Source organism: Gambusia affinis, linkage group LG07 (genome assembly GCF_019740435.1).
Source record: "Gambusia affinis linkage group LG07, SWU_Gaff_1.0, whole genome shotgun sequence".
Lineage (NCBI taxonomy): Eukaryota > Metazoa > Chordata > Actinopteri > Cyprinodontiformes > Poeciliidae > Gambusia > Gambusia affinis.
Genome location: NC_057874.1, coordinates 29,376,369 through 29,403,839, shown reverse-complemented (window position 1 = coordinate 29,403,839; position 27,471 = coordinate 29,376,369). Strand labels below are relative to the sequence as shown.

General features: G+C 39.8%; 2 protein-coding genes across 2 annotated transcripts; one reads left to right on the top strand and one right to left on the bottom strand.

Annotated features, from left to right (window-relative positions):
- Window positions 1–927: 927 nt before the first annotated feature.
- Window positions 928–8,906, top strand: tomm34 (translocase of outer mitochondrial membrane 34). The gene is made up of 8 exons (XM_044122099.1): window positions 928–1,226; window positions 1,975–2,119; window positions 2,341–2,440; window positions 3,457–3,609; window positions 4,332–4,576; window positions 4,700–4,847; window positions 5,863–5,989; window positions 7,166–8,906. The coding sequence occupies exons 2-8, from the start codon at window positions 1,990–1,992 to the stop codon at window positions 7,265–7,267; spliced, it is 1,005 nt and encodes a 334-aa protein (XP_043978034.1). The 5' UTR covers window positions 928–1,226; window positions 1,975–1,989; the 3' UTR covers window positions 7,268–8,906.
- A 4,665-nt stretch (window positions 8,907–13,571) lies between these two features.
- ywhaba (tyrosine 3-monooxygenase/tryptophan 5-monooxygenase activation protein, beta polypeptide a) lies at window positions 13,572–26,866 on the bottom strand. Its single transcript, XM_044122098.1, has 7 exons — window positions 26,708–26,866; window positions 22,581–22,741; window positions 21,254–21,394; window positions 18,218–18,341; window positions 17,055–17,218; window positions 16,807–16,902; window positions 13,572–15,728 (listed from the first exon to the last, which is right to left on the bottom strand). Exons 2-7 carry the CDS (start codon window positions 22,731–22,733, stop codon window positions 15,672–15,674), a joined length of 735 nt encoding a protein of 244 aa, XP_043978033.1. The 5' UTR covers window positions 22,734–22,741; window positions 26,708–26,866; the 3' UTR covers window positions 13,572–15,671.
- Between the last annotated feature and the right edge of the window lie 605 nt (window positions 26,867–27,471).

Here is a 27,471-nt window from a genome sequence, read left to right as displayed (position 1 = left end):
TTCGAGAATTATGTAAAAACCTTCCAATTAATAAGTCTTTCAGTTCTCAATTGAGTTTAAACGTTTTGTATGTTTTTCCTTTGATTTGTGAAATCAAGATAAAATGTGCCAATTTTATAATCAAATGAATTCACCAAAGCCATTTAAAACCAGTTAAAGGTTTTACTATTTGCAGTTGTAAGATAGAAAAAAAAATACCCTTGATTATAAATCGGTCAGTATGAATGTTTTATTTTTACTTTCTTAAATAAAATGGTTTTGGTGATTTTATATTTCCATGTGCTTTTGATTAATAACAAACACTACTACTACTACTACTACTACTACTACTACTACTACTACTACTACTACTACTACTACTACTACTCATAATATTTGAATAAATTAACATAAAAAACAGCATGGAGAGGTTTTTCCAGGGTGTAGATGTAATGAAAGTCAGTTAACAATACATAAATAACTAAATATCTAATTACAAATAAAACTAAAATCACAAGCATTAGATTTTTGATAATTAAAATGTTGAAATAATTCAGTATCCATTATTTTTATGTTATATTTTCGATCAAATGTAAAATTGTCAGTGGGCGGGACTAACTACCATAACCAAGGCGATTGGTCTACAGTTGAGTTGCTATGCAGGTAAACCATTTTGAGTTTGGGTGTATTTAAAATTATTTTATTATGGATTGTAGCAAAGGAATTGTGAATTAATAAAATAAAATAAGAATTAAAAAACAACAACAATTGAAACAGTTATGTCAATGAATCCGATTTAAATTGAATTCATTACTGAAATATTTAAATTAGTTATTAAATTTATGTATTACTGTTTCAATTATGTAAATATCTATTTGGGAAACAAGTGGAACTTCAAAACAGAGGTCGGCCCCTAGAGGACGCAACGCAACGCTTATTCGCATACATTTCAGATTTGCAACACGTGATATGGTCCCTGAACGCACCGTTGAAACGAAGTGAAACCGATACGTTAGCCTGCAGTAGCTCCCCCTCCAACCTGAGAAGTTTCCAGGTCCAACCGGCATCTTCTTTCTAGAAGCTCCTCTCAGACCGAGGACAACCTCGTGTCTTTAAACCGGCAGAACGACATTAGAGCTCAGAGTAATGTTAGCGTTAGCTGGGCTAACTGGCAAACCTGTAGTCGCTTTCAAATCAAACTGCGTGTTTTGAAGAGTAGGAATCCCCACTGTCAGATCAACCAGCCGGTAAGATGTGCTAACATTTACGGAGCTAGGTTAGCAGTGGCTAGGTAGTTAGCTTTAATATACCCCCCTCAAAACACTATGTCCACAAAAATCTTTATTAAAAATTAACAAAGACAGAATAAAGACAGACTTATTAATTATGTGCATTATTCGCCGGAGTTAATTAATTGTTTTAGCTTCGGTATGATTGAAAAAGCCAGACTGATAGGTTAGTTTATATCACTAGCTAACGTTAGTTCACTGTGTTTAAATCCGATATAATCATAATGACTTTATGTGGTGAATTTACTCGTTTTAACTCCTCATTTAAATGAAACTGACTGAGTTCATTATATGTACAATAGTTCACAACAAGATCTACAGCGTATTGATAACTGATATAAGGGATATTGTGCTATAAATATTAATTATTTTTATTGATTTCTTTTTTCTTTCCTTTGATTGCCTTGTATATAAATGGTGCACAACAAATGTAATAAACGGTTCAGTTTACACATAAGTGTTATCAAATTAATCCAATCATATAATTATAGTCAAATTATATGGTTAAATTAAGTTATGCCACATTAATTTCTGTAATTACTTTTTAAAGATATCAGTAACATTCATTCTACTGTAATAGACAGTCTTTTTACTTGGAACTGAAAGTAAAAGCATAATAAAAATATTATAACAAGAGCAGTTTGACTTTAAAGATTTCTGCAGGATTTTCTCTCAATAATTAAGATTTTCTCTTTTCTTGGAACAGTTTTAAAGTCTAGAAATGCCTCAGAAACAGAAACCCAAGTCTTGGACAGAACTAAAGCAAGCAGGAAATGAATGTTTCAAGACGGGCCAGTACGGAGACGCCACCAGCCTGTACAGCCAGGCCATCAGGGAACTAGAGAAGTCCAGTGAGTATTAATGCGCCACTTTCTGTGAACATGGCAGCTGAATAAAATGATACCACAATATGTATTTTTTAAATACTTTTAACGATATCACAGACAATATTCCACCTTTCTTTTGTTGAATTCATGCCATTTACATGTCAAATAATGAATATTTACTTCTCTTCTTGGCATCCTGCAGGGAAAATGTAACGTTTTAATCTGTTGTTGTTGTTTATCCACAGATAAAAAGAACCCTGAAGATTTGGCCATCCTGTACTCCAACCGAGCCGCCAGCTACCTGAAGGACGGGAACTGTTCAGAATGTGTCAAAGACTGCGACACGTAAGTAGTTTATGTGTCATTTTTCTTCATTTAATCTCAGTTTTTAACATTTTTACTCCTTCTTCCCAGGTCTTTTTTATTTATCTGTTTGTTTTTATATATAAATATTATTTCTGATGTGGTGATTTGTTTTTAAATATTTTATATTGATGATAATGAAGAGTTTCCATTTAAGTATAATTTTAACATTTCATTTCACTTCATTTATCCCAAAGTAAAATTAAATCACAACTCGTTTAATCCAAGTATCTTTAAAGAGGATCTCCAGTAGCAGTCAGTGTTGCTGACTGAAGAAGCCTCTGACTGAAGATAGTCTCATGTTTGTTTGGTTCCACAATAAACATTAAATCAGTTAATACATGATAAATCAAAATGAGCTCAATAATTTATTCGTCGTTCAATCTGCTGCTTTGGTCTCAACCAGAGCTTCTTATGAAGGACAATTTTATTTACAGAGACTTCATAATTCATTTTCTTTGTTTTGTTTATTTATTTTGGATATTTAAATGTCTTCCGGTTCCAGGGTTAAATGTTCATTACAACTTAAAGGTTATTGACCTTTGAGAGCGTTTTCTTCTTACTATTATATTACTGTTGTAACTTCTGGGTCAATGTGTCGTCCAGAAACATCAGTTATCATGGTATAATAACTCATGTAGTTATGGCTGCTGGTGGTAAAAAACAAATGGTTTCCTGTTATGCATCTTCACTGGGCGAATAAAAAGAGCAAAACTCCCTCCAACTGCACAGCATCAAAAACAGACAATAATTGCTCATTTCCTCAACTAAGAAATATGAGTGAAAATCCAAAATCAAGACAAATCACAACTGAAAGGACTTTTCTTCCACCATGAGAGATGCAGTTCTGCAGAGAAACCGATTTTTTGTTTCATCTTTACATACGTTGACTGTTTCATGTGGCCCTCCGGCCCGTTGGGAAACATTTTTAACGCGTTAAAACATTTAAACATTCAGCGTTTGAGTTGCTCACCTGCAGTCTGCTCGTCTTCTCTCAGGTCTCTGGAGTTGTTCCCGTTCAACGTGAAGTCTCTGCTCCGACGCGCTGCAGCCTGCGAAGCCTTGGAGCGCTACAGACACGCTTACATCGACTACAAAACCGCCCTGCAGATCGACTGCAACATAGCAGCAGCTCATGACGGCACCAACAGGTCGGGAGCCGCTGCTCCTTTGAAACCCGACAGATAAACCAGCTTCAGCCTCTCAGGACCAAAACGGCTCTTTAGTTTCTCACTCTGTTTAACTTCCTTTGAAACTGTAGTTTTATTTATCATCATTTGTTTTATGTCTTAAAATAAGTTAATTATCTTTACGTTTTTGTGGTTAAATGTTTCCTTGTGTGGTTTGAAAGTTTTAGTATTTAATTTTTATCAGAAGCATTTTCTTTACATATTGGTTTGAAAATATTGTGACGTTACGATATGAGACAGATGATCTGAAAAGATGGCAAAACAACCAATCAGAGACAGGAGGCGGGTCTTAGTGCTGTCAATCACCCAACGTCTGGCGCTGCTCATCCCTCCATCTGGCTCCCCTTCTCTTTGCTACGCATTTTGTCAATGCTAGGCTAGTTAGCACAGCCACTGTTGACGGCACATAAATGGTCTTACTGTTGTTTCTCAACGTTTAGCACATTTAGCAGCATGTACACAGTGGTGATTGACAGCTTTAATCCTCCCCTCCTCACTCTGATTGGTTGTTCTTGGTGCATTATTTTCACAGATTACGTGTCTCATAACAAACTGAAAACATGGTAACAGTTTTAACAAACATGTAAAAAACATCATTTTTATAAAAGTTTAAACCCGGCTGGCCGCTGTGGGCAGCATGTTGTTGATTATTTTAAAAATAAAATCCTCTCCTGTTTTCTCAGAATGACTAAAGCGCTAACAGAGGCAGACGGTCCGTCATGGAGGGAGAAACTTCCTCCCATCCCCACCGTTCCTCTGTCGGTGAGGGAGAAGCTCGCCCAGCGGGCTGCAGGCGGCGCGCCGCAGCAGAACCTGGCGCCCCAGCAGAACCTGGCGCCCCAGCAGAACCTGGCGCGGCAGCAGAACCCGGCGCGGCAGCAGATCCCACCGCAGCAGCAGAACGGCATCAAGAAAACAGACAAACCCGGTGAGCACGTCCAACTTCCCACAGCAGCAAAGGATGAACTCACCACTCACTTCTTAGTTCACTTTTAACAGGTGCAATGGGATCATTTATTGGAACTAACAAAGATTTAAATCCTTTTTTTAGCACCAAGTGACAAAGACATGAAGAAAGCTCAGGCTCTGAAGGAAGAAGGCAACAGTCTGGTGAAGAAAGCGGAGCATAAAAAGGCCATAGAGAAATACAGCCAGAGCCTGAAACTGAACCCCAACGAGATCACAACCTACACCAACCGGTGAGATGGAAATATGTTTCCATGCAGATAAACAGAAAATACCACAAGGATATGAAACACCAGAGGCCTGCAGCCAGTATTTATTTATTTCAAATTCAGCCCCGTCGGCTCAGAAACGATTTTAGTGAAGGTTTGAAACCAGAAACCAGAAAGTATCAATTTATTTATTTATTTTTTCTTTTTTTCTCTGAAGAGTTTTTTTGCGGCGCTAGTGGTTTGTATTTTTGTGACAGTAGGCAGACAGGAAGGAGGGCGAGGAGAGGGGGCAAGACATGCGGCAAGGGTCGCCGGGAGTCGAACCCGCGACCTCCACATCGAGGACTGAGGCCTCCAGACGTGGGGCGTGCTAACCCGCTGCACCACCGCAGCACGCCCCGAAATGATCACTTTTGATGATGATAAAAATTATTTAAAAAAACATCTAAGTACTTCCCATTTGATACGGGGGCTTCTCTAAACTGGGATATAAATCTCTAAACTGATATAAATCTCTAAACTGTGATATGAATCTCAGTTTAGAGATTTATATCACTAATCTGATCACATTTTATCATCATTTTAAATTTACTGATATTTGTTGATGCTCTTATAAAACAGTGAAGATGGAAGCAAAGAGAACATTTCCAACATTATGATTGTTTTTTTAAACATCATTAATGGGAATTTATTGAAACACCAATAAATCAAAATCCTCATTGTGATGAGAAGATTTTCACAATAAGAGCTGCGTCTTTTTTAAACAAAGCTCTGTCTCTCTCTCTCTCTCTCACCTCAGATAACAAACATGGCGCTGGGCGGGTTGCCAGATCTGACCGTTTCCAGCGAAACACAATTTAGATTTTTTTCTTCTTGTGCGGCTCCCTCATTTTTAAATCATAAAATTCCTCTGATTTCTGTTTTACAACAGCACTGAGAGTGACAGTTGGTATCCAATGACTATAAATTACTGAGATAACATCCGGCAGATTCTTGAAATGTCAAAATAAGTGAATTGATGAGTGTCTGCTGTGTTCAGGGCGCTGTGCTACCTGTCGGTGAAGCAGTACAGAGACGCCGTCAGGGACTGCAGCGAGGCGCTCAGGATGGACGGCGGCAACGTGAAGGCGCTCTACCGGAGGGCGCAGGCTCACAAGGAGCTCAAGGTGAGAGCGGCGAACCTTTTCCTGGCTGGCCTGAGGTTTCAGAAGGAAAGCTGCCGACGGCCGGACCCGCAGTCACCAGCACAAACCAGGACGTGACGCAAACCGTGACGCTCCACTGGTCAACACTGACATAAATCTACTAAATTATACATTTGTTTTCTAACTCTGAAATACACCAACAGCTTCTCCAGCTTGATCCAGCATGTAAAAATAACTTTCATTACAAACAAACAATGAAAAATAAATATAAAGAAACTGAAACTCAATACTTTGGTCAGAAATAATAAACTCCAACAAACCTTTTTCCAAACGGTCCAGAAAGTGTAATTAGTAATTCTAAATAAAAATAATAAAGCATAATGTCTGATAGAATCAGACTGAATAGACTGAACACATCATCACTGAGACTTGATCTGTCATTATTTTCAGTATTGGGATCAATACAGATATTAATATCAGATTGGTAAATCTAGCACACACTGAACGTAAATAATCAAATCAATAAAAACCATAAAATGATCTAAAAATGAAGATCGTCTGCAGAAAGTTTGTTGTTAAAAATGTTCTGAACGTTTTTAAGGAAAACAAACAGCAGATAAAAACTGAACTAATATTTTACTTTCTGACTGCCCTCAAATGAAAATGGATATTTTTCCATAAAAATTCATCTTTTGGTTTGATTATAGATTGAAACGTACCGACGACACAGACGTGGATTTCTGATCTGGTTCTATATGTGCTGAGATCTCAACATCTGTTTTTTATTCTAGTCTTTCTGTTTGTAAAGGATCTTTTTATACATGAATAAAATAAAATAAAACGGTAGAATAAAGAAGGACTCTGGCGGCGCAGACAGGTGTTCATGTTAGTCAGACCTTTCTATAAAACAGTGCAGCTGTCAGTTTTACCTGATGTAGAAACATAATAATGAAACATTGATCAGTCTGTTTTTGGGTCACATGGCTGAAAGTAAAACCCAACCCGTCCACAGAACCTTCCTCTGTTAGGAAGAGGTTCTGATTTTACTTTGTTAATATAAAATTATTACCACAGATTCTCCACTCGCCTTTCGACTCAAACTCATTTCCTCCAGCTGAGTTTTCCTCCTGACGTGTTTAGATTTGGATTTGAGTTGAAGCGTCTGGATCCCTGAGTCGTTTGTTTCCGTCGCTGCAGGACCTGAAGGCCTGTGTGGACGACCTGAACGTCCTCCTGAAGGTGGAGCCAAAGAACACGGCCGCGCTCAAGCTGCTGCAGGAGGCGCAGAAGAAGAAGTGAGACGGAGTCCGGACCGGCGCCGGGATCCGCTCGTCTGACCCGCTCGTCTGACCCGCTTACTCCCGGCAGAATAAAGCCGGGTTTGAATCAGAACCCTTCAGTTTGACCCGACCGATCTGCAGCTGTTCGTAGTTTGATTGTAACAGTCAGCCTCTGATTCAGTATTTATGTTTATTTATATCAGCTGCAGTTTTTCCCTCTCCTCTCCAGCCTGGATGTTTTTCATTTCTGACATAAAGTTCAGCCCTGAGCTCAAAGAGCGAATATTCAATCCACCGCAGAGATGAAACATCTTTTTACTCAGCAGCTAATGAGCAAAACGCTTTTCCATTCTTTTTTAGCCAGTTTATTCCACTGAATAAATTCCCAAACCTGTTAATAAAATACTCCAAACGCTCCGTTCTGGTACCAAATGGCATGAAACCGGTTCTGTCGTGTGTTTACATGTTTCTGTCAGTGAGTGGATCAGAGACGATGAGTCAGCAGAAATTATGGACCCAGATGTAAATGAGCCAGCAGTAAAGCAGATCTGACATAATGGAGTTGTATTTTTCAGGTCAGAGGTCAGAGGTCACTGACCAGCTGTGGATCTGACCTGGAGTCGTTTCTCCGTCCGTCTGGGATTTTTCCTCTGATCCTGGAAGGAAAGGCAGTGAAAAGATTTCATCCCTTATGCCTCTTACATTATGAGTAACTTTTCAAAGTTAACATCCATCAGGAGGAAACGAAGTCAGACGGTTATTGGAGTTCACTGGCTGCTCTTCTCCAGACCATCACCCATTTCAAAAAGCCGAGTTTCAGATTCTGATTTTGGCTGATCGATTTTTTCTCTAAATATATCAACATAGTTGGCAGCAGTGTGGTGACGGTTGTTACGGTGACGGTTGTTACTCTGCTGTCAGCAGACTAAAGGCGGCGGCGGCTGATTTCTAGACCTGTGCTGAGGTAAAATGTCGATGGATCCAGTTGGATCGGCCGACTCAGAAACTCTGTGCCGATTTGTCGGTTCTTCCCTGAGGATCCCTGAATTAGTTCATGAAGTCGTCTTTATCTGCTTCAGAATAAAAAACAGTCTTGAAATGTTTTTCCAAGCTGCCAGGTTTGAAGATGAAACCTGTAATCAGGATTTCTCTGAACCCCAAAGATAAAATACAGATTTTAAACTATAAAGTTTTAGGAGAAAACGGAAAAGAAAATGAATAAAATAAAAAAATAAGGCAGATTGGTTGTGATGATGATGATGATGATGATGAGGATGATGAGGATGATGATGAAACTTCAGGATCTTTTCCATGTTTTGCTCTGAGGTTATTTTCTTTCTTTTCTTTTGGTCTCCAGTTTTGGTTTGATTATCACGGGAGGATGTTGATCTTTCAACATTTAAGTTCAGGAAGTTCCTCATTTGTTTTAGTTTTGTTTTTGTAACGTTTGATTAAACATTGTTCTAAACTAGATACTATATCAACACATTTGTTTGCTTGTGTAGAATGGCTTCATGTCTCTGAAGGATCGGGACGTTTAAAACTCTGAACATTAGGAATGTTTCCTTTCCATCCATCTTGCCTGAAGTGCCTGCCTTTGTCATTCATCTGCTGCTTTGGATTAGTGTATGCAAAATAAAAATGATTTTAAAAGATAATTCATGTTTTTGCTTCATCCAGAGAAAGTTTGTGAAACATAAGCTGATCTCAGATTGGTCAGCTGGTGAACAGCATGCATCTGTTTTCACATCTTTGGTTCAGCATTTTTTATTTCACCGTCACCATCTTCCTCAAAAAAACAAACAAACAAACAAACTTATTCTCACCTGGTTTGAACAGATTGATAAAATATGACCTTTAACTTGCTAATATTTAACACTTTCCTGATAAAAATCAGTAATGTGTTCAGGTGTTTCCAGTCATGCAGATAATTATTTTTTTCTTCTGCATTTATTTTGGGAACTTTATCAAAATGTAAACAATTACTTGGATTAATTACACAGATAGATATCTTAACACTTTTTCTGTCAGTTTATGAAAACATGACATTTAAAATTAGAATATTACATCAGACCAATTAAAAACATTTTCAAACCAGAAATAGTCTTAATTAAAAGATTTCTTACTGCCTCGTTAAAAGCTGCATGCAGGCAGTTTTTAAATGACGTCACACTTACAGGAACTTGGTAGCTGACGGCCATCTTGGTAGGCAGCTGCACCTACTCACAGTTGCTATGGAGTTGCTATGGAAACAATAAGCCTAGCTCTTTCCTTGTTCCAATCTAATTCATAACACAATATCAGTACATTACAGTTTTTGAGTCTTCAGTTTTCTGTTTGCTGCTCTGGTTCTTCTATGCGTCGCGTTGCGCTTGCCTACCAAGATGGCGGTTCAGGAATGCAGATCACTCCCGGTTCAGATTTGCAGTAGCTAAGTATTAGCAAATCTTTAGCAGAATGATCATATCTACAGTGTTGATAGGGCTTGGTATTGATCACTTCTGTTTCTCTGCGTATTTTTTTATTTTTTATCTAAGTTGAGTTACATTCTGATGGGTTTCCTGACTGCAGGTCCAAGTTTTTAATGTTTTAATCTTTGAACTTCTTGTATTTATACAGTAACTTTATCAAGTCAGAGCAACAATTATTTGCTTGCAGATGGTGAGACGTTGGCTTGTGGTGAACTCAGAAGAACGATTTCCATTAAATCGGCACCGGCAGCAGATTACCCACCGACAACCTCCATCTGCTGAACCAGATTCATTATCCTGCATCCTTTTTGTCATCTGCTGCTAACATTTAGCAAGCTCTGCACTGGTGGCAACAATTCTGCCCAATTTTTGGCAAGCAACACTCCCAGATGTCCTAAAGCTTTTGTCTTGGCAACTGAAACCTTCAACCAGGAATCATTTTTTTAAATGAAAATCAGAGTTGAATGTTTGCTGCAAACCTTTTCTTTTACTTGCTGGAAGATCATCCTGACGAGCCGGGCAACGCAGGTCCCATCATCTACCTGCAGAGCTGGACACCTCAAATGTTTAGTGTAAAACTAGTCTGTGTTTTATAAAGGATCCTTATCTGCCTGTTTGGCTGGATGTTTCATGTGCGTAGCAGCTTGTCTGGATCAGTTCCTCTGCTAAAAGAGGAAACAGGAACCGTTGGGTTCTGTTGCAGGAGAAAGAGCCACCGATCGACAACCACGCTGCTTTCATTGATCTCATCTAGTTCTGGTACGATCGGACGGCCTTTTCTTGTCCAAATTCTTCAGTTTTTCACCTGAATATTTAAGTTTTCTACAAAGTTTGTAATGGCGAGTAGCTTGAAAGCGAAAGTGCAACCAACACGTTGAGCTAAATGTTTAAGTTGGCGGAGAACTCAGACATGAATTTCCTCAAAGCAGATCCAGTTTATACAGAAAGGAAGGGAGACGGTTTCTCTCTCTCTCTCTCACACACACACACACACACACACACACACACACACACACACACACACACACACACACACGTTTGCGTGGTTATCTTTGTGGGGACTTTCCATTGACTTCCATTCATTTCTACAGCCTAACCCTGATCCTAATCCTAATCAAAACTCAATTCACAGCTCAGTCCCAAATCTGACCCCTGACCCAGAAACAGTGTTCGGCCCCCACAACGTGGCGTGTGCCGGGAAAATGGACCCCACAAGGTATTACAGACAAACACTTGTGGACACACACACACACACACCCACACACACACACACACACTATTACAACAGTCAGTCTGTAAAGTACTGTAAAACATGGAGGCCAAACATTTGGATGAACAATTCACTGCAAAAACACAAAATCTTAAAATATTTTTGATCCACTTTCTAGTGAAAAAAGTCTGAGTACATTTGAAATGAGACAAAACTTAAGTAAACTTTAGCGAGGCGTAGAAGTCAATAATTCTTTAATGTTGATGAAAAAGGACGAGGTTCACTGGCAGATTATTTTACTTGAACATTTTTCCATGTTATACGTAAAACAATCTGCCAGTAGAACTTGTACTTTTTCAATTTTAATATTTACAGGCTCCTTGATCTTGCTGAAAAGTTACTTGTAAGTTTTGTTTCATTTCAAGTGTACCAAGATATTTTCACTAGAAAAACACTTGGTAAGCTTTAGTGTTTTGCAGCGTCGTCATCCGGTTTTCCTACATTCTGACATTAGTAGGTTGAGCAAAGCTGAAAGTTTTCAACAGTGACTGCAGCTCTGAACTTGAAGCTGCTGCCCCACCCTGCGAGGCGACATGTAAAACTAATGCAGCAGTGAGCTGTGACTCACCGCTCCGGCTGACGGGAGCCGGAGCAAGCAGCAGCAGACATGTTCAGACAACGAGACGCACCGAGAAAAGACTCCGGGAGTTCTGAGCTTTCAAAGCCAGCGCAGACAGAAACATCTCCTCACTCAAGGATTTGCGTAAATTTGCTCGAACAATTCATTTTGAAGATACAGTAACTGTCTGGAAACATTTCTCCGAGTTGCGTCTCCCCAGTGGAATGGTCAAAATCTAATAATATCACATGAAATGAATACGGAAGTCGCCACCAGAGACTCGTTTTGGTCTCAGGTGAGTTGGGCGCGGCAGCTGAACGCAAACATGAACCGGACCGAGCGGCACCCGGTCGAGATCACACACAACTTCAGAGTGGGAAGACAAAGACCAATCAGATCAATAATCTATTGGTAGATGTGCAGATCAATAGATCATGCATTGACAAAACAAGAGTTAAAAAAACCAGGGCTTAGTAAAACAGGTAATAGTGAATTTCAGTGGAAATGAGAATAAAATGGGCAGCAGTGATTAAAAAGGCTCAGCTAAAACAATCTGAAACGATTTAAAACAGAAACCAAAGAGGAAGAAGTGGAAGGAAATTGAAATCATCCAATCGAACAGATCAAACAGCGTGGAGAAGACTTGGTGAATGATCAACTCCAGACTGATCAAAGGTCAGGAACAATCAGAGTGAAGGTTTGTTCAGGATGCCGATCCAAACGTCCAGCCAGCAGACAGGCGGGACGTTTTATGGACTGAAGATCAAGTTTGAGTCTGGAGGCTGCAGATGGTTCATCAGGTCATCCTGAACCGAGCCGTTCACAAGCATCGAAACACTTCTAGAGGTCATGACCTTTGAATCGTTTGTGTCAGATGTACAGACGGTCTCTGTGACCTTTGACCCCACAGATCAGTAAGCAACGCGGGCGAACAGGAAGGCCTGGCCAGTCCGTCCTCAGGACAGCAGGAAACATGTCAGGTGACGTCAAACTGCCAGGTTTCTGTTTCAATTTATGTTTTTTGCAAAGTGTTTTGAAACATTTGTTGTAAATTGGTGCTATCAAAATAAACCGATCTGAACTGAATACATGGAGCTGCAGCTTCTTCACCAACAGATTTCTGCATCCTGGTTGCACAAAAGAGCATAACAGCAGATATTCTTGCTATTTGCAATTTTATGGAAATCCATCCACATCCAATATTTTATTTACAATCAGTTTTTTTTATTTTTTATCTCAGTTTACCACTTTAACTTTTACTGCTGTCCCGTCTTATTTTCATCCACTTCAACTTGCTGCTGGTTCAGCTGCAGTGGAGATCAAAGGATGCTTCTATTAATTTATCTGAGAACTTCATCTGAAACCCAGTTATTAAAAAATAAAGCTTCAACCAAAAAGGATTGTGTAAAAAGTGACCAGGATGGTAAAAATGAGGAACAGGAACCAACATTCAGTCCAAAAGTCCTTCGTTTTTGAGCAGAATTATCTCTCGACCCGACGAGAATAAAACTTTGCATACGTGTTTATTTGAATAAAACGTCGCCGAGACTCGATAGCAGTGAAGCCTGTCAAGATGAAGATTTGCATTTTCCTGTCCCAACAGTTGTCTGAGCCAGAGGTTTGACCTGCTGGTTGTTTATTTGGTTGGTTGGTAACCTAACCCCCTCTAGGTGTCCGGTACCGTGAGGCTAACAGGAAGTCAGAAACATGTAGCATGACCAGGCTGGCAGGTGACGACAAACAGAGAAGATCTGATTCGGAACTGATAAAACTTTATTTCACTTTAAATCGTCTTTTACAATTTATCCTGTTTATAACATGAAAGGTTAAACTAGAATTGGATTTTTTTAAAAGACATACACAAATCTAGTTTTACGTCAAGAACCAGAGTGAAGGAAAAGTACTCAGGATTTTTTTCCCCATTTTTTTAAACCATTTTTGCGTTTTTTTTGTATATTTAAGCTAACCCTAAAGTTTCACAACCACGTGCGAGCTAAGCAAGAAAACCGTCACAGAAGCAGACTTTTTTGTTGTTTTTGGGTTGATTTTTGTTTTATTTTAAGCAGAATACTGGTCAGTAAAAACAAAATGATTTCAGATACCAGATATACAGACAGGCTCGGTGCCACATTCACTACTGCAAGGGATCAGTTTTGTCCTTAGAAAGCGAAGAATAACTGTCTTTTTGTTCAGCTAAAGAGGAAAAAAAGAGCAGCAGGGAGGATGAGATTTTTTTTTGTCTTTTTCTACTTTTTAAAATGTCAGTGCATGAAAATATTTGTCCCCAGGAAAAAGAAAAATACCTTCTACATCTACAGAGTGGAATGTCATGGTGCTTTAGACAAGGTTATTGTGACACTGAGTAGAAAAAGGGGGAAAATGTTTTGGGAAAAGCTGCAGGGTTTTTAGCTGACGTCTGCCAATACCAGGATGTAAAGTCCAATATGAAATCTGATTATTTCTTCATTTTTAGTATTTGTTTCGGTGCAGTTGGACGCATGCCTCAACCGATCTGCACATTTTTCTAAAACCATAATCCAAACTACAGGTTCTCATTTCCTCGATTGGCTGATCGGCTGTGATTTGGCTCCTAAAATGTACATACCCACCGAGGCTCCACCTGCACCAAACAATAACTTCACTTTCTGCAGCTAGTTCCACCAGAGCTACGTTTGTTTCAATAGCAGGGGGGAATAAGATTTTGATGTTGGTCTGATTGGAATAGAAACGCCAGGTCCCAGGAAGCGGTGTCATTCCAGACTGTACCATTTTTAACTCGTGCTGCAGAAGATTTTAGCGGCTACGGCTAAGGGCAGACATTTTTTGCGGCGTTCTGCCGCGAGCTGTAACACGAGACTTGACTAAACTTGTCTTGTAAAGGCAGGAATGGACAGAATGAGGGCAGAAACAAAATTCACCAAAGCATCAAACAGCAGCTGACTGTAACGGCTTCAAGGTTTTATCTGCAGGCAGGTGGTAACGAACATCCAAAAACCATTCTGTTCTCCACAAAAAAAAACAAAAAGAAACAACAACAAAGATTTACAGTTAAGCTCTAAAAATGTTTTACAATTTTACAGTTTTCAAAAAACGGAACTGATCGATTGGTTACAGAATCAAAACACACCCGGAAAGTAAACCAAAGGACAGGCGAGAGGAGGAGGGGAAGCAAGCGGGTCGCTGAAAATGAAGATGGAACGTTTCCACTTCTGCTGAACAATTTACTCTTTTCTTTTTGTGAAATGGTGTCAAATCTTTAAAGGTCTCAGTTGGCAAAAAAAAAAAAAAAAAAAAAAAAAGAAACCAGTGAGTGTTTGATCACCCAAACCAAAAGGAAAAAACCATTTGTTTAACTTTTATCAGTGTCACAATACAGCCTTGTATGGAGGACCCTTCTGTATAAACCCCCAGCAGAATTCCCCTGCTGTTCAAACAACCACCCACCCCCTCCGTTCCCAGGTCGGGAGGATTTAGAGGAAAAACTAAGCATCACAGCGTTTGTTGAAAATAAACGGACAGTTTAATAACCTTTGTTTTGTTTAAAGTGGAATAAAACCAGCCATTCTTTGCCAGTACACTATGAAAAGCCAAACAGAGAAGGAATGGACAACTATATAAATGCTTTAACTCACTAGGACAGGAGGGAGGGAGGGAGAGAACGTACTGAGATGTTAGGAGGGAGGGATGGAAGAGAAAGATTAAACAAGGAAGGTATAAAAAGGAGAAGGCGGGCTCTGGAGGATGTTCATTTAGTTGGTGGTTTGGGATAAAAACCCTCTCTGCGTGCTATAAGACTAAACCGGCCAGAGGTCTGAGCCTGCTGGCCTGTGTTGGAGTGCCATGATGGAGAGAGGGCGGGTGGAGGGAGCGGGCGAGCGAGCGGGCGGCGGGGTCCTGAACCTCGCCTCGTTCGCTCACTAATATTTGTGAAGGTCGGGTGCTATTCATGCTGTTGGTTATACAGAAGGGAAGTCAGGCAGCCGGGCTCGGAGCGGCGGGAACGAGGGAATGAACGGGCTGTTTATGTGTACGAAGAGAGGAGGAAGAGAAGAAAGAGGAGGAGATACAGGGAGAGGAGGAGGAGGAGGAGAAGTGTGGGGATGGGTTAACAGTGAAGTGCGCTCTAGTTGTCTGCGTCGCCGGTTTCAGCCTCGTCTCCCTGGTTTTCTGATGTCCACAGCTGCAAACACACAAAACATCAAAAGACTCAGACTTTACAGAAACTCAGACAGAACGGAGTTTATACCAGAAATAAATGAATTAGCTGAACAGCAGCTGATAAAGAAATGTGATATTGGGACTGAAGCAGATTTCAAGAGATTAAAACTTCATATTCTACTTTTTCAGTTTTAATTGTTAATGGGAAATAATTGCTTTGTGAAACAGGGTTTCACTTCCTTTTGTTTTTGTAACATTAAATAAAATAAAGCTTATCTGAATCCATTTATCCCAAAATGAGTCCTAAAACACACAGATGTGGGTTTAAAACTGTTTATTAGCATGCATCTCCTGACTGGAAGTAACATTCATGATCAGAAGAGACTCCTGAATTCAGTCTGAGGAAGATTAGGGTGATGGTACAGAAGCCTCCTAACCAAATATAAAAGTGAATTATTATTGTTAAAAAAGGTTTTATTACATTTTGCCTGTAAAGATTTTTCCATTAATGATGGAGGAGTGAATAAATCATTTGACATGCAACTGAAAAATGAAATATTGGAAACTCAGAAGAGCTGTATTCATTGGTCTCTGAACTCCAGGATGAGTTTAAATGTTGGCTCCAGTTCTTGTTTCTTGATCAGATTGCAGATGTTTCTGTGTGTCAGACTATCCTTCCTTTAATTTAGCGTTTATAAAGCTACCAGCAGCACAAAACCAGTAATTACAGAACGATAATAATAATCAGATTTTTAAACCCCAAACCAACGTCTCTGTCTGAGTTACTGCGTTTGAAAGCGAATGGAGCGAAAATCAAAAAAGGTTCAACCAAAGCCGTCAGACAGCGGCTGTTTGATGTTTTACTGCTGGATAAATAACCTGAGAGTGTAAATCATTTGGTGACAGGCAGCCAATCAGAGCAGCTGCTCCTTAAAGCAGCTTTACCTGTAAAACTCGCTCCTCTCTCACTGTTACGCAACAAGTTTAATGTGTCAAATCTGCTGAAGCTCAAGATAAAAAGGGAAGAATATTTCTGCTGTCCAGGAATCCCAACACAGATGTTTCAATAAAATGTTATAAAACAATACTTGCATACTCACAGTAAGGTTGTCCCTTAGTAGCTGCATGATCAGCGTGCTGTCTTTGTATGAATCCTCGTTCAAGGTGTCAAGCTCGGCGATCGCCTCGTCGAAAGCCTGCAGTGAAGAATATAAACCATCGTCACCGTTTCCTGACCGGTGGAAATCCTTGGCGTCTGTTCCTGGAGGTCAGGTTAACGGCTGAGAGGCAGACATGCGGCCTGTGTGTGTGTGTGTGTGTGTGTGTGTGTGTGTGTGCTGAAACTCACCTGCTTGGCCAGAGAGCAGGCCTGCTCGGGCGAGTTGAGGATTTCATAGTAGAAGACGGAGAAGTTGAGGGCCAGGCCCAGCCGGATGGGGTGTGTTGGCTGCATGTCCTTCTTGCTGATGTCGAAGGCGTCCTGGTAGGCCTTCTGAGAGTTCTCCACCGTTTCTTTAAACACACACACACACAGCAGTCACACTGTGATCCTGTGCAGCCGCCTCTGTCTGCAGCTCATATCAACAAACTGAGTGGAGGGAACACAATCCTCTTCCAGGGAAACCGGTGCTGTTAATCTATTATTTTATTCTTTTGTCCATTCAGAGACTCAACCTGAAAAATGTCGGGTCAAACATGTAAACTAAATATTTAGTATAATTAATGATTCTGATTCTACCCATTTGATAACTAAGTGTTGGTCAGTACAGGGGAGCACCGACATCGTTTATCATTTATCGCGATAAATTTTTTATAAGAATTTTGATTTATTGTCACAGTAAACTCCAATTACTGATGTTTAAAGAAAACTGTAACTAATGTCAGAATTATTATTTTTACTATTTTCTCCAAAGTTCACTGAAGGTTTCAATAAATACCAAAACATTTGAAAATAAAATTAAATGCAGTTACTGTGTGCAGTTCACACAAATCCAACAGGAAACTGTTACCTAAAAACAAGAAATTATTTCTTATCTTTACTTTTATTAATATTGCAGTAGAACTTTAAAATATCATGATAAAACTTAAAGTCCATATCGCCCACCCCTACTAGTCAGTGCTACTTCAATCAACCCATTGCCATGGCAATTAGATGATTGAAACCCTTGGCAACAAACGATGAAGCTGTCTCTTAGCAACAGTCTGCATGAAGCGGTCGCGCCTTCGACTGAAGCTTAAAGAAAAGGATATAAATAGACGACAAAGAAGCGCGAGATCAAATGACATCCGCTCAGGCCAATTATGTCATTTCCAAATAATGGTTTGTAGAAACACTTCACATGCATTCTGTGTAATTAGCACCGTCCAGGAGCAAATGACACCATGCACACGTGAATGATGAAAAGATGACGAACTGCTTTGGTTTTATTCTTCCAGTTTGTGTGATTCTGCAGGAAGTGAAGGTGTGAATTGTTTGTCTTTGAAGCAGCGAGGCTGAGCTGTGATCCTCACCCTTCTTCGAGTCTCCAGAGGCCACCTCTGACAGGTATCTGAAGTAGTCTCCTTTCATTTTGAGGTAGAACACCTTGCTCTCTGCCTGAGATGCATTGGCAATGAGGAATTTGTCGAGCAGGTTCTGGAACAAACAGGAACAGGTCAGAGGTCAGTACAAACCTGGAACCCTATCACCGGCCGTTCCCTCTGCTCCCAACAGGTAACACCCGCCGCGCTGCTGCTGCTGCCCTCATCTAATGGCTTAAAGACGGGTTTTATCCAGATCATGTGATCAGCTGCAACTTCACCCCGGAGCATCTCTTCACTGAGCCCAGCTTTGTTTCAGTGATTCCATTTAGGCCCATTTTAGTCTGCTGACTCCACCAACCTGTCCTAAGAATGTGCAGATATCTGCTCAAGCAATCACCATCCAGCACTTTTCCTCTGATTTTTCACTTTTCAGTCATTATCCAATTTCTGTTAGGACTTACTTACATTTTTGCAATGCAAAAATATCTTTATCTCAGCTAAACGTTGCATATTTTTTGCATGTGGAATCTTGCTTATTTATAGTAAAGTTTATAGTAAAATAGAAACCGTTTTAAGGTTTCTTCCCATCCGACACTGGTAGATTCAGTTTAATTTGGGACCAAAGTTGCAACATTTGTTACATTTTCAGCTGTTGTCAAACCAACCAAACCCTTTGAAAAAATCTGTTCCCTTCCTCTCCTGAGGGGGCGCTGCACAGACCATGGAAGAAAACACAAAACCTCTGAGGAAGACGATGAGCAGAACTTCTTTCTTCATGAAATGTAATGGAGTATTGTCAGCTTTCAGTGGTTGGAGGATTTCTCTTTAGCTAAAGATCACGTGCTAGGCTAGTTTACCCAGAATACCCTGTGCTATAGTCCACTTCCTGCTTTTGAAGTGGTCTCCAGTCCGCTTGGCGTTCACATATATATTTGAACTGAGCCAAAATTCACTTCGACCAAACTGAGAGCTACAGTGTGTCCACTAATGCTTAAAGTTTTACATTTTCATTATAAAAAATTTAAGTTGATCTTAAACTTTTTAATGAAATTTTAAATCTTGCTTTATTGTAATTATTTTCTTGGACTTTTCAGTCAGGCAGAAGTTTGAGTCACATAGAAATCTTCATTGCATTCTGTGACTCAAGATGGGTGAGGCTCCAGGGGCTAGCTAACTAATATACACTTGCTAGCTAGCTAGCATTGTAGCATCATCATGGGCAAGTACAGATTTACTGCCGGTTTGCTGAACAAAGTTAGTTTTCAGAAGTTATAAGAGGGTATTCTGTGAAAAAACTAAAGCGAGGCACTATGAAGGTTAAGGCTGTATAGAGTCGTGAGTAACGGGGATAAAGCCGGGTTCACAGTTTTGCTGTTTAATTGTAATGCCCAACCATCCCTTATATTTACAGTTTTTTCAGTCTTAAATTTCATTCAAGATGGCATTAAAAAGATGTTAAAGTCTTAAATTTGACTACATGCAGATACTGTTCCCCAGGTTTTTGAGCTCTTTGGTCACTAGTTTGTGGAATATGAACAGAATCCCCCAGTCCTGTCAGGGCCAGAAGTCGATGTGGTAAAATAAAGTACAGATTTGGTCGTTTGCCCTTTAGATCTAATTTTCAGTGCAATGAACCAATAAGAGAAACTCTGCAACCAAGGGGCTGGATTTCACGATCGTGTTGATGTCAAGAATTTTTATTATTTTATTGCAGCAGTTAGACTAAAATATTAATTTTGCAATAAACTGATGCAGAAAACAAAGCTGTACATTTGTGGAATGGCAATTTGAGGCCAACTCCCTGGACACTAAGATCGATCTTCAGACGTTATATTTGTCACAAAAACGATTATTTTCTTGCTCCTGGAGTAGCCGGTGCTGCTCTTCCTCCTGCTGCTGCTTTAAGGACAGCATGCTTCCACTCATCCTTTCCTCCCTTCATTCCTGCAGCCTCACATCATCACCGCTGAGGCTCCACCAAGCTTTGACCTTGAAGATATTATTAGCCGTCTGCTCATGCGCTGAAATATTTCAGTCTCGTTTGACCTTGAGCAGATTCTGCTCTGCGCTCGTCGGGGCAGAACGTGAAGAAGTGGCTGCTGGTGGAGCTGATCACACCTGTGGTGTTTAAACGCTGCAGGCAGAGTTTCTCTGAGGGTCAAGCTGAGGCTGAGTCCCAGATAAAACCCTTCAGCTGTTTATGAGGCTCTTAAAGGTGAATTAAAGCAAATTAAACCAGTTTGAGGTGTAGCAGATTTTAAACTACATCTCATCTTTAGGTTTCAGGTATTTCATCCTTTCTAGTTTTAACTAGAGGTCTTCTTTTTCCGCTTTCAATACCAGTACAGATATCTGAGGTTTAGCATCGTCTGATACAGAAAACCTCCCTGAACTGACCCAAATACACCAACAGCTTCACAAGCTTGGTCACACATGTAGAAACAACTTTAAATCGGTCAGTTAAGAGTAAAACAGTTAATGTTAAATAAATAAGGCTAAAACAAAAAGTGGGTCAAACATGTAAAAATAAAATAAAAATTCTTTCAAATGGTTCATAAAGTGTAATTAGGAATTCTAAATCTAATGTAAAATAAATAGAAAACATGATGCCACCCAGACCATAAAGGATAGAATTAGACTGAATAGATCAGACACATCGTCACTGATACTTGATCTAAAACTTTTTAAATATTGGAACCAAAACAGATATTAATATGGAATCGGTGCATCTCTAGTTTCAACATTGGCCGTTTGACACTACATCTGTTCAAACACAGATTTTTCTGTAATGTTGTATTAAAACTCCTAGCCTGTCTCATTTAAAAACGATTAGATTGCTACAGAAACCAAAGCAGAGCTGTGAGTCTCCATGCAGAGCGTCGCACACCGACCTGCCTTCCACCACCTCTGCCCTATTTAACAACTCCAGTCCCACATCCCGTTCCCTGGACCCATTATCACCACCCACCCCGTTTTTTGTTCTCTTCACACCCCTCGGCCGCCCCTCCCTGTTCCTGTTCATACCAGCACGTCGTGGCAGATCTCTTGGAGTTCACCCTCGATCTTCACGCGGTAGTCACGGGCCATCTGCTGTTTCTTCTCATTCCCCTCCGTCTTCTGCTCGATGCTGGAGATGACGCGCCAGGAAGAACGGCGGGCCCCCACCTATCGGCACCAGCACAACCGGCATTAAACACATCATCACAAATGATGAGAAACCGCTGAACCAGCGACTAAAATCCACTGGAGCGAACTTTGGGGAGTTATTTTGGAGAAAGCTTCTTGCATATGAAATATAAAAACGCTGTTAATCAGGACTTCCACTGACGATTATTTTCATTAATCGACAAAAAAAAGGGGGGCAGATTTATGTTTTTTTTAATTTTTTTTTTATCATTTTGCCCTGTAAATGTAGAAAATGTTACCTCCAGCCCGTCAAAGTTATGAACCCATGGATTTCAAAATAAATGCACAAAAAATAGGGATGCACTGATTGCAATTTTCAGGCCCATCACTGATTACCAATCTTTAAAAAGCCTGAACTGCCAATTCTGATTTTGGCCAATACTGATTTTTCTTTTGTCAGAAATGCTGCTGAAAATAGCAAAAAGGTTTCTGATATGGTCACAGTGGAGTGACCATCAGTCAAACCTCTCATGGCAGAGCAAAAGAAAACAGTTGCTGATTTTTAGGCCTTTGCTTCGGTGGATCAGATCGGTGGATCGGATTGAAGGATCGGATCGGTGGATCGGATCGGCTTCACATCCAAGTATCACCCAATCACTGATGTCCCAAAATGAAGGATATCAGGGTTTATTTATAGGTGTACCCTTAATCATAAATCTTATATTCCACGAGACTGAACTGAATAAAAATAGGAATACACAAAATATCTGAACCAACATCGGTATTGGCCGATATTTGTAAGTTTTTAACACAGCGGTATCTATTCGATAAATAAATCTGGTCTGATATTGACAACAGCCCTAATGGCAACAAGAGAATGATTTATTACTCTTAGCTAAATAAAGCATCTGGCATTTCTCTGTTTTTACAGTGTAATTACAGTGAAAATGGGCGTGGCTTTAGAATAATTATGTTGGCATTGCTGTGCAGAAAGTCAGTGACTCATAAAAGACTTTCACTTGGAGTGAAAGTGAATCGATTGTGTTTCTGCCACTAGTTCTTCTAACAATGACAGAACTTTTTTTTAAACCAAAAACATAAAAATCAAAGCTTTTAAGCATAGCTGATGCTCGTCCAACTAAATTTATAATTATAGTGAACTAGGAGCTCTACTGTGGGATATAAACCAGATTAGGAGCTAATTGTAGAGCCATAATTGCCATACCACGTTCTTATAGGCAACGGAGAGCAGGTTGCGCTCCTCGTTGCTGAGCTCCTGGCCCTGCTCCGTCACAGCCTTCATGGCAGCCGCCATGTCGTCGTAGCGCTCGGCCTGCTCTGCCAGCTTGGCTTTCTGCACCAGGTCGTTCTTATCCATCTTTTAGGCTGAAAGACAAAAAAATAAACTTAAAATTAGAGCTATGGAGTATGGAAGAGCATTATTTATTTATATGAAAGCAGAAAACAACTCATTGAATAAGGCAAATGGACCAAGAGGCGTAGAAACCTCCAAGGTGGATCACTGGGCTTCAGATCGACAACCATTTTTAAAACTCAAACATTTTCAAAAACCTTCATAGATCTAAAAACTTCATCCAAAACAATCAATGTATCATTAGTTTATCCTTGAAGACTTTCAGCAGGTCTAAGTGGGACCGTCGTACCTCCATCTCAATCTTCAGGAATTACTTTAATGTTGGACTTTTCCTCACCGTCATGGATCTACATATTTATTCATGACAGCAGAAGAAATACAGGTTATACTGTTGGCTCTTAACTTTCTTCCAAATGAAAATTCAAAACTGCTAAGTTTAAGTGTTCTTGGGGCTCAACTGACCTCTGACCTCCATCTGGAAGCAAGATGTTCACTATAGTAAAATGAAAAACTGCCATTTTTGTTGCAGGCTGTAGGTTTAATGTAGTTAAGTAGTGTTTTAATATGTCACCTTTTATTTGTTTTAACTGAAAAACAAGCCTGACATGCTTTACATAGCAGTTATGCATCCAGCCTGCACAGATAAGCAGCTGCTAATTTCCTCAGAAACACCTTTGTTGGAGTTCCTGTTACAACCTCTGGCACACTGTAAACAATGACTCAAATATTCTGCCATTAAAGCATAAAACATTTAAACAAAATACAAAATAGACTGAAAGTATTTAAAAAAACTTAATTCCCACATTCATCCAACAGGAACCCATAAGAGCTGAGAGATTCAGACATAAGAACCATTTCCCACTTATTACACCAACAAATGTAAACCTCAAATAATATTTCCTGTATTAAATAATTTAATAAAGCCAAAAAGTACAAGCATTTGTGTAAATTGTGTATTTTACCCAGATATTAGTCTCTTTAAGGAACCCGGTAGTCATATGATTCCTTTTACCGTCAGGTCAACATTTGCTCAACTAGTTAGACGAGGTATTATGTCATTTTGTTTCCATGGCTTTGGCTCTGCATATCTTCAGGCAAACGCTGATGTTCTGCTGCAGCTGGTTAAGCATCTGGGCCTAGAAAACACAAGATTTTCTCTGCAAAGGGAATGTGTAGCACCTACAAAATGGGTTTTATTTCCTTAAGACACTTGACTTCTGTGCAGTAAGGTGCCCTAATGTTAATAATTACTGAATCAAAATGGGTGTTTGGTTAATTTATGCACATGTAGGGATTCATCACACCACCAGGTGGCACTTAAATCAGGAATCAATCTTTTAAATCTAAAAGTAATTAAAAAAACAGCTTCAGATTGGCTTTCCAAGTCACAGTGATATTTGGCAACGAGAGTAATTAGTCATAAAATACTGTAAAAGTGTTTGAGTTGTCATTTAGCACAAAATAAACAGTCCTCCTGAAAACTGCCAAAACCAAACAAAGTGATTTGTGCTTTTAGCAGCTGCTAATTAAAAGAAAGACATCAGTGGGACAAGAACAGCTCAGACATTTGCAATGCGATGCTGAACAAGCACCACAATGTATAAGAATGTTGAGCGCTGTAAGATGCCCCACCTGCATGTCTTCATCACCAGTGTCATATTATCCAGACTGCATTTCTTTGGACAGTCAATCTTTAGCAACAAAGCTTTAGTAGAACAGTGATCAGATGCATTTGTACAACGTATAGGTATGTGTTGGATCCAGTTTTTCATGTTAAGTTAGATTACAGATGGCTCACTGCTGCATTTCCCTAAACTTTCACCACATCCTGTTTTATTCATTGCCAGATGGTGCTGCTTTAATCACAAGGGCAATTTGATGATGTGAATAAAAAAAGCTTTGGATTTTTGCATTTAGTTGCAGTAGTTGTGAAGCTTTACAGTTGGACACATAGAAAACACTTGTTCCATTTCTTTTCACCCTCAATTAAAAGTAGAGTTAAATGATATACATTTTATATAAAATCAAGTCTGACATGTATTAAACAGTTTAAATTGGCTAAATAGACTTAAACAGCTTTATTTCAATTTCTTTCCTATCAAAACTGATTGTTAAAATATGTTGGTATCTCCGGTTAATCTCATAAGTGAAAAGATAAAACTAATCTGGGCAATTTATTGTGCGACCAATTACACATGCTTCCTCCAGTTCTATAGGGTAATTAAACCAACAGCAGAGAAACACCAAAATCAATCACCTGATCATATCAAGTCACATTCCATTCGTTTCCCAAAATACAAGGTACCAAAAGCACCAGGCAGTGATAAAACTTTAAATTAAAAATTTGTTTTGCTCATCAGCAGATGAAATGCAGTAGAGAGAGTTGTGCTTTTTTGTGCTAGCTACATGCAGCATAAATAAAAATACTCACAGGGATGTGTTATTTTTGGTGTTTCAAAATGTGAATGTTCACCTATTACTAAAAATATATTGCGTGCTTTCACTTCCTCAAATCTAACACCAACAAAGACATGCTTTCATACCTTGAGGAATCAATTGTTTTATGTTTTATTTGATTGTTATTAAGCACGTTTTTACTTGAAATGTTAGTGGTTCAAGTAAAAATAGAGCAGAATTAATAAAGGCAAAATGCATTAAATCCCTTCTGAAACATATGTCCCATGACTTACAATTCAAAGTTTTTATTTTAACTGTATTAAATCTGCATTAAAATACAACAAAAAATGCACAAATAAAATATGTACCGTACGTTGTACGTATCTTCTTCCTGGTGATGGATTAAACACAAACATGTAAGGCTATTATTCTGATTACTTGTACATATGTAATGCCGCTTGTCCCGGTTTAGTTTTAAATAGATGACATTAATGACACACGGATCGAATAAAATTGATCGAACTGAGCTCCGATCATCCAGCACGCCAGTGTCTCACTCTACACGTGCAGGGCTGTTATCCAACCACCTGGCTGTTAACAGGCTTACTCACGCCGAAAAAAAGAAAAAAAAATCCAAAAGGCACCATCTTCAAACCGCGGACAGGACCGAACACAACATAACGCATCGATTCACTAAAAGCTTGAAAAACAGCTACCGAGTCGGGAGAGTTCGGTTCCTCCGGCTGGCTCGGCGTGCTAACAGCTACGCCCTCCTTGTCGCATTCCCCTGCGGAATTTTAAGATGGAGAGATAGATTAGCGCCTACTAGCTTAGCTGCTAGCAAGCGGGACCTGACCGAGCGGCTACACCCAACCGAAGGCCCGATTCTCCAATCTGGGGAAAATACAGCATTTCTTTTAAGCTAATCAACGCGATTTGGAATTCCTAGGCAGCGATTTTCAATTTTCAGTAAAAAATTAACGTGGCATATGAGGCGAAAACTCCCGGGAAATATGGAGGGTGTGTTAGCTCGTTTCACTGCGCCATGACGGAGCTCAGCCATTCACAACCGCGCTACGTTTCCTATAACACGGATTTACATACAGCGATTGAGAACAAAATGTGCATTTATATAATATTTTTAAAGACAGAGCTTCTTGCAGGCAGTGCGCCGTGATGCGTACTTAGCACAGGATGCTAAAATTGTTCGGGCTGCTCTCTCGCGACAGCTCGGCCGCTGCTAAGCTGTCAAAATGGCCAAACTCGAGAGGAGCTTCTCCCTCCCCACACGGTCTGCGGCTCGCATCGAGCCGAGCTCGTGCTTTCGAAGGCAAATCATCAGCAGCATATCGACTGCGCCGTTAGTACCTGCAACCGTGTCGCATACGTTTTATAGCTTATTTCTCATTATCTGGTTACATTCTCTGGCCTAAATTCTCGCTCCCAGCCCCAAACCACAATAGGCACCTTCCGCCGCAGAGGCAGCCCGCGGGACCACCGCTCCGACTGCCGTTCCCCTGTGAAAACTTAGCTTAGCTTTCATATTAGATATTGCTCGATTAATACATTAGTAAACTCACATTTTGAGCGTATTAGGGATCCTGATTTTATTCTCTTAACGATGGGAGTATCTCAAGCCGTCCTCCGTTCGCTGCTCGGGATATTCAGGGCAGTACCACTTCCGCCTGCTCTGACACTTCCGCTTCCTCTAAACCCCACCCCTCCCCCCGCCAGTATCTATGGCAACGGCGCCAAGGGGTTTCCTAACCATCGTGCGAGGGGCTTTGACGTCAGGAGGTCCATGGCAACCGTTACAGGATGACGTCCACCAGTCTCCGTGGCAACTGTTTCCATGAGACCGTAGCTGTCGTATCCAAGTTCAGCATCATGTCAGCCAATGCGGCCTTGTGTGGGCAAATATTATATATCTATATAATATATATATATAATATTTATATTACAAATATTATAGACATGTGTGTGTGTATATAGAAAAGCCAATTTCTAACGTGCTTTTTTAAGCTAAATTTTACAGAGACTTGTATTGAATAAATTAAATTTATATAAAGCTAAATACTTGTTTTAGATCCAGTTACCACAGTATGGAAGATTTTAAATTCTAATTATATATTATCATGTATATTATGGATCAGCTCAAACCTTCAATGTACATTTATATTATAGACACACACGCACCCCCCGCCCACATATATATCTATATATCTATAGATAGATAGATCTATATATCTATTGATATATAGATCTATAGATATATCTACTATATAAATATCTCTCTCTCTCTCTCTCTCTCTCTCTCTCTCTCTCTGTATATATATATAAACAG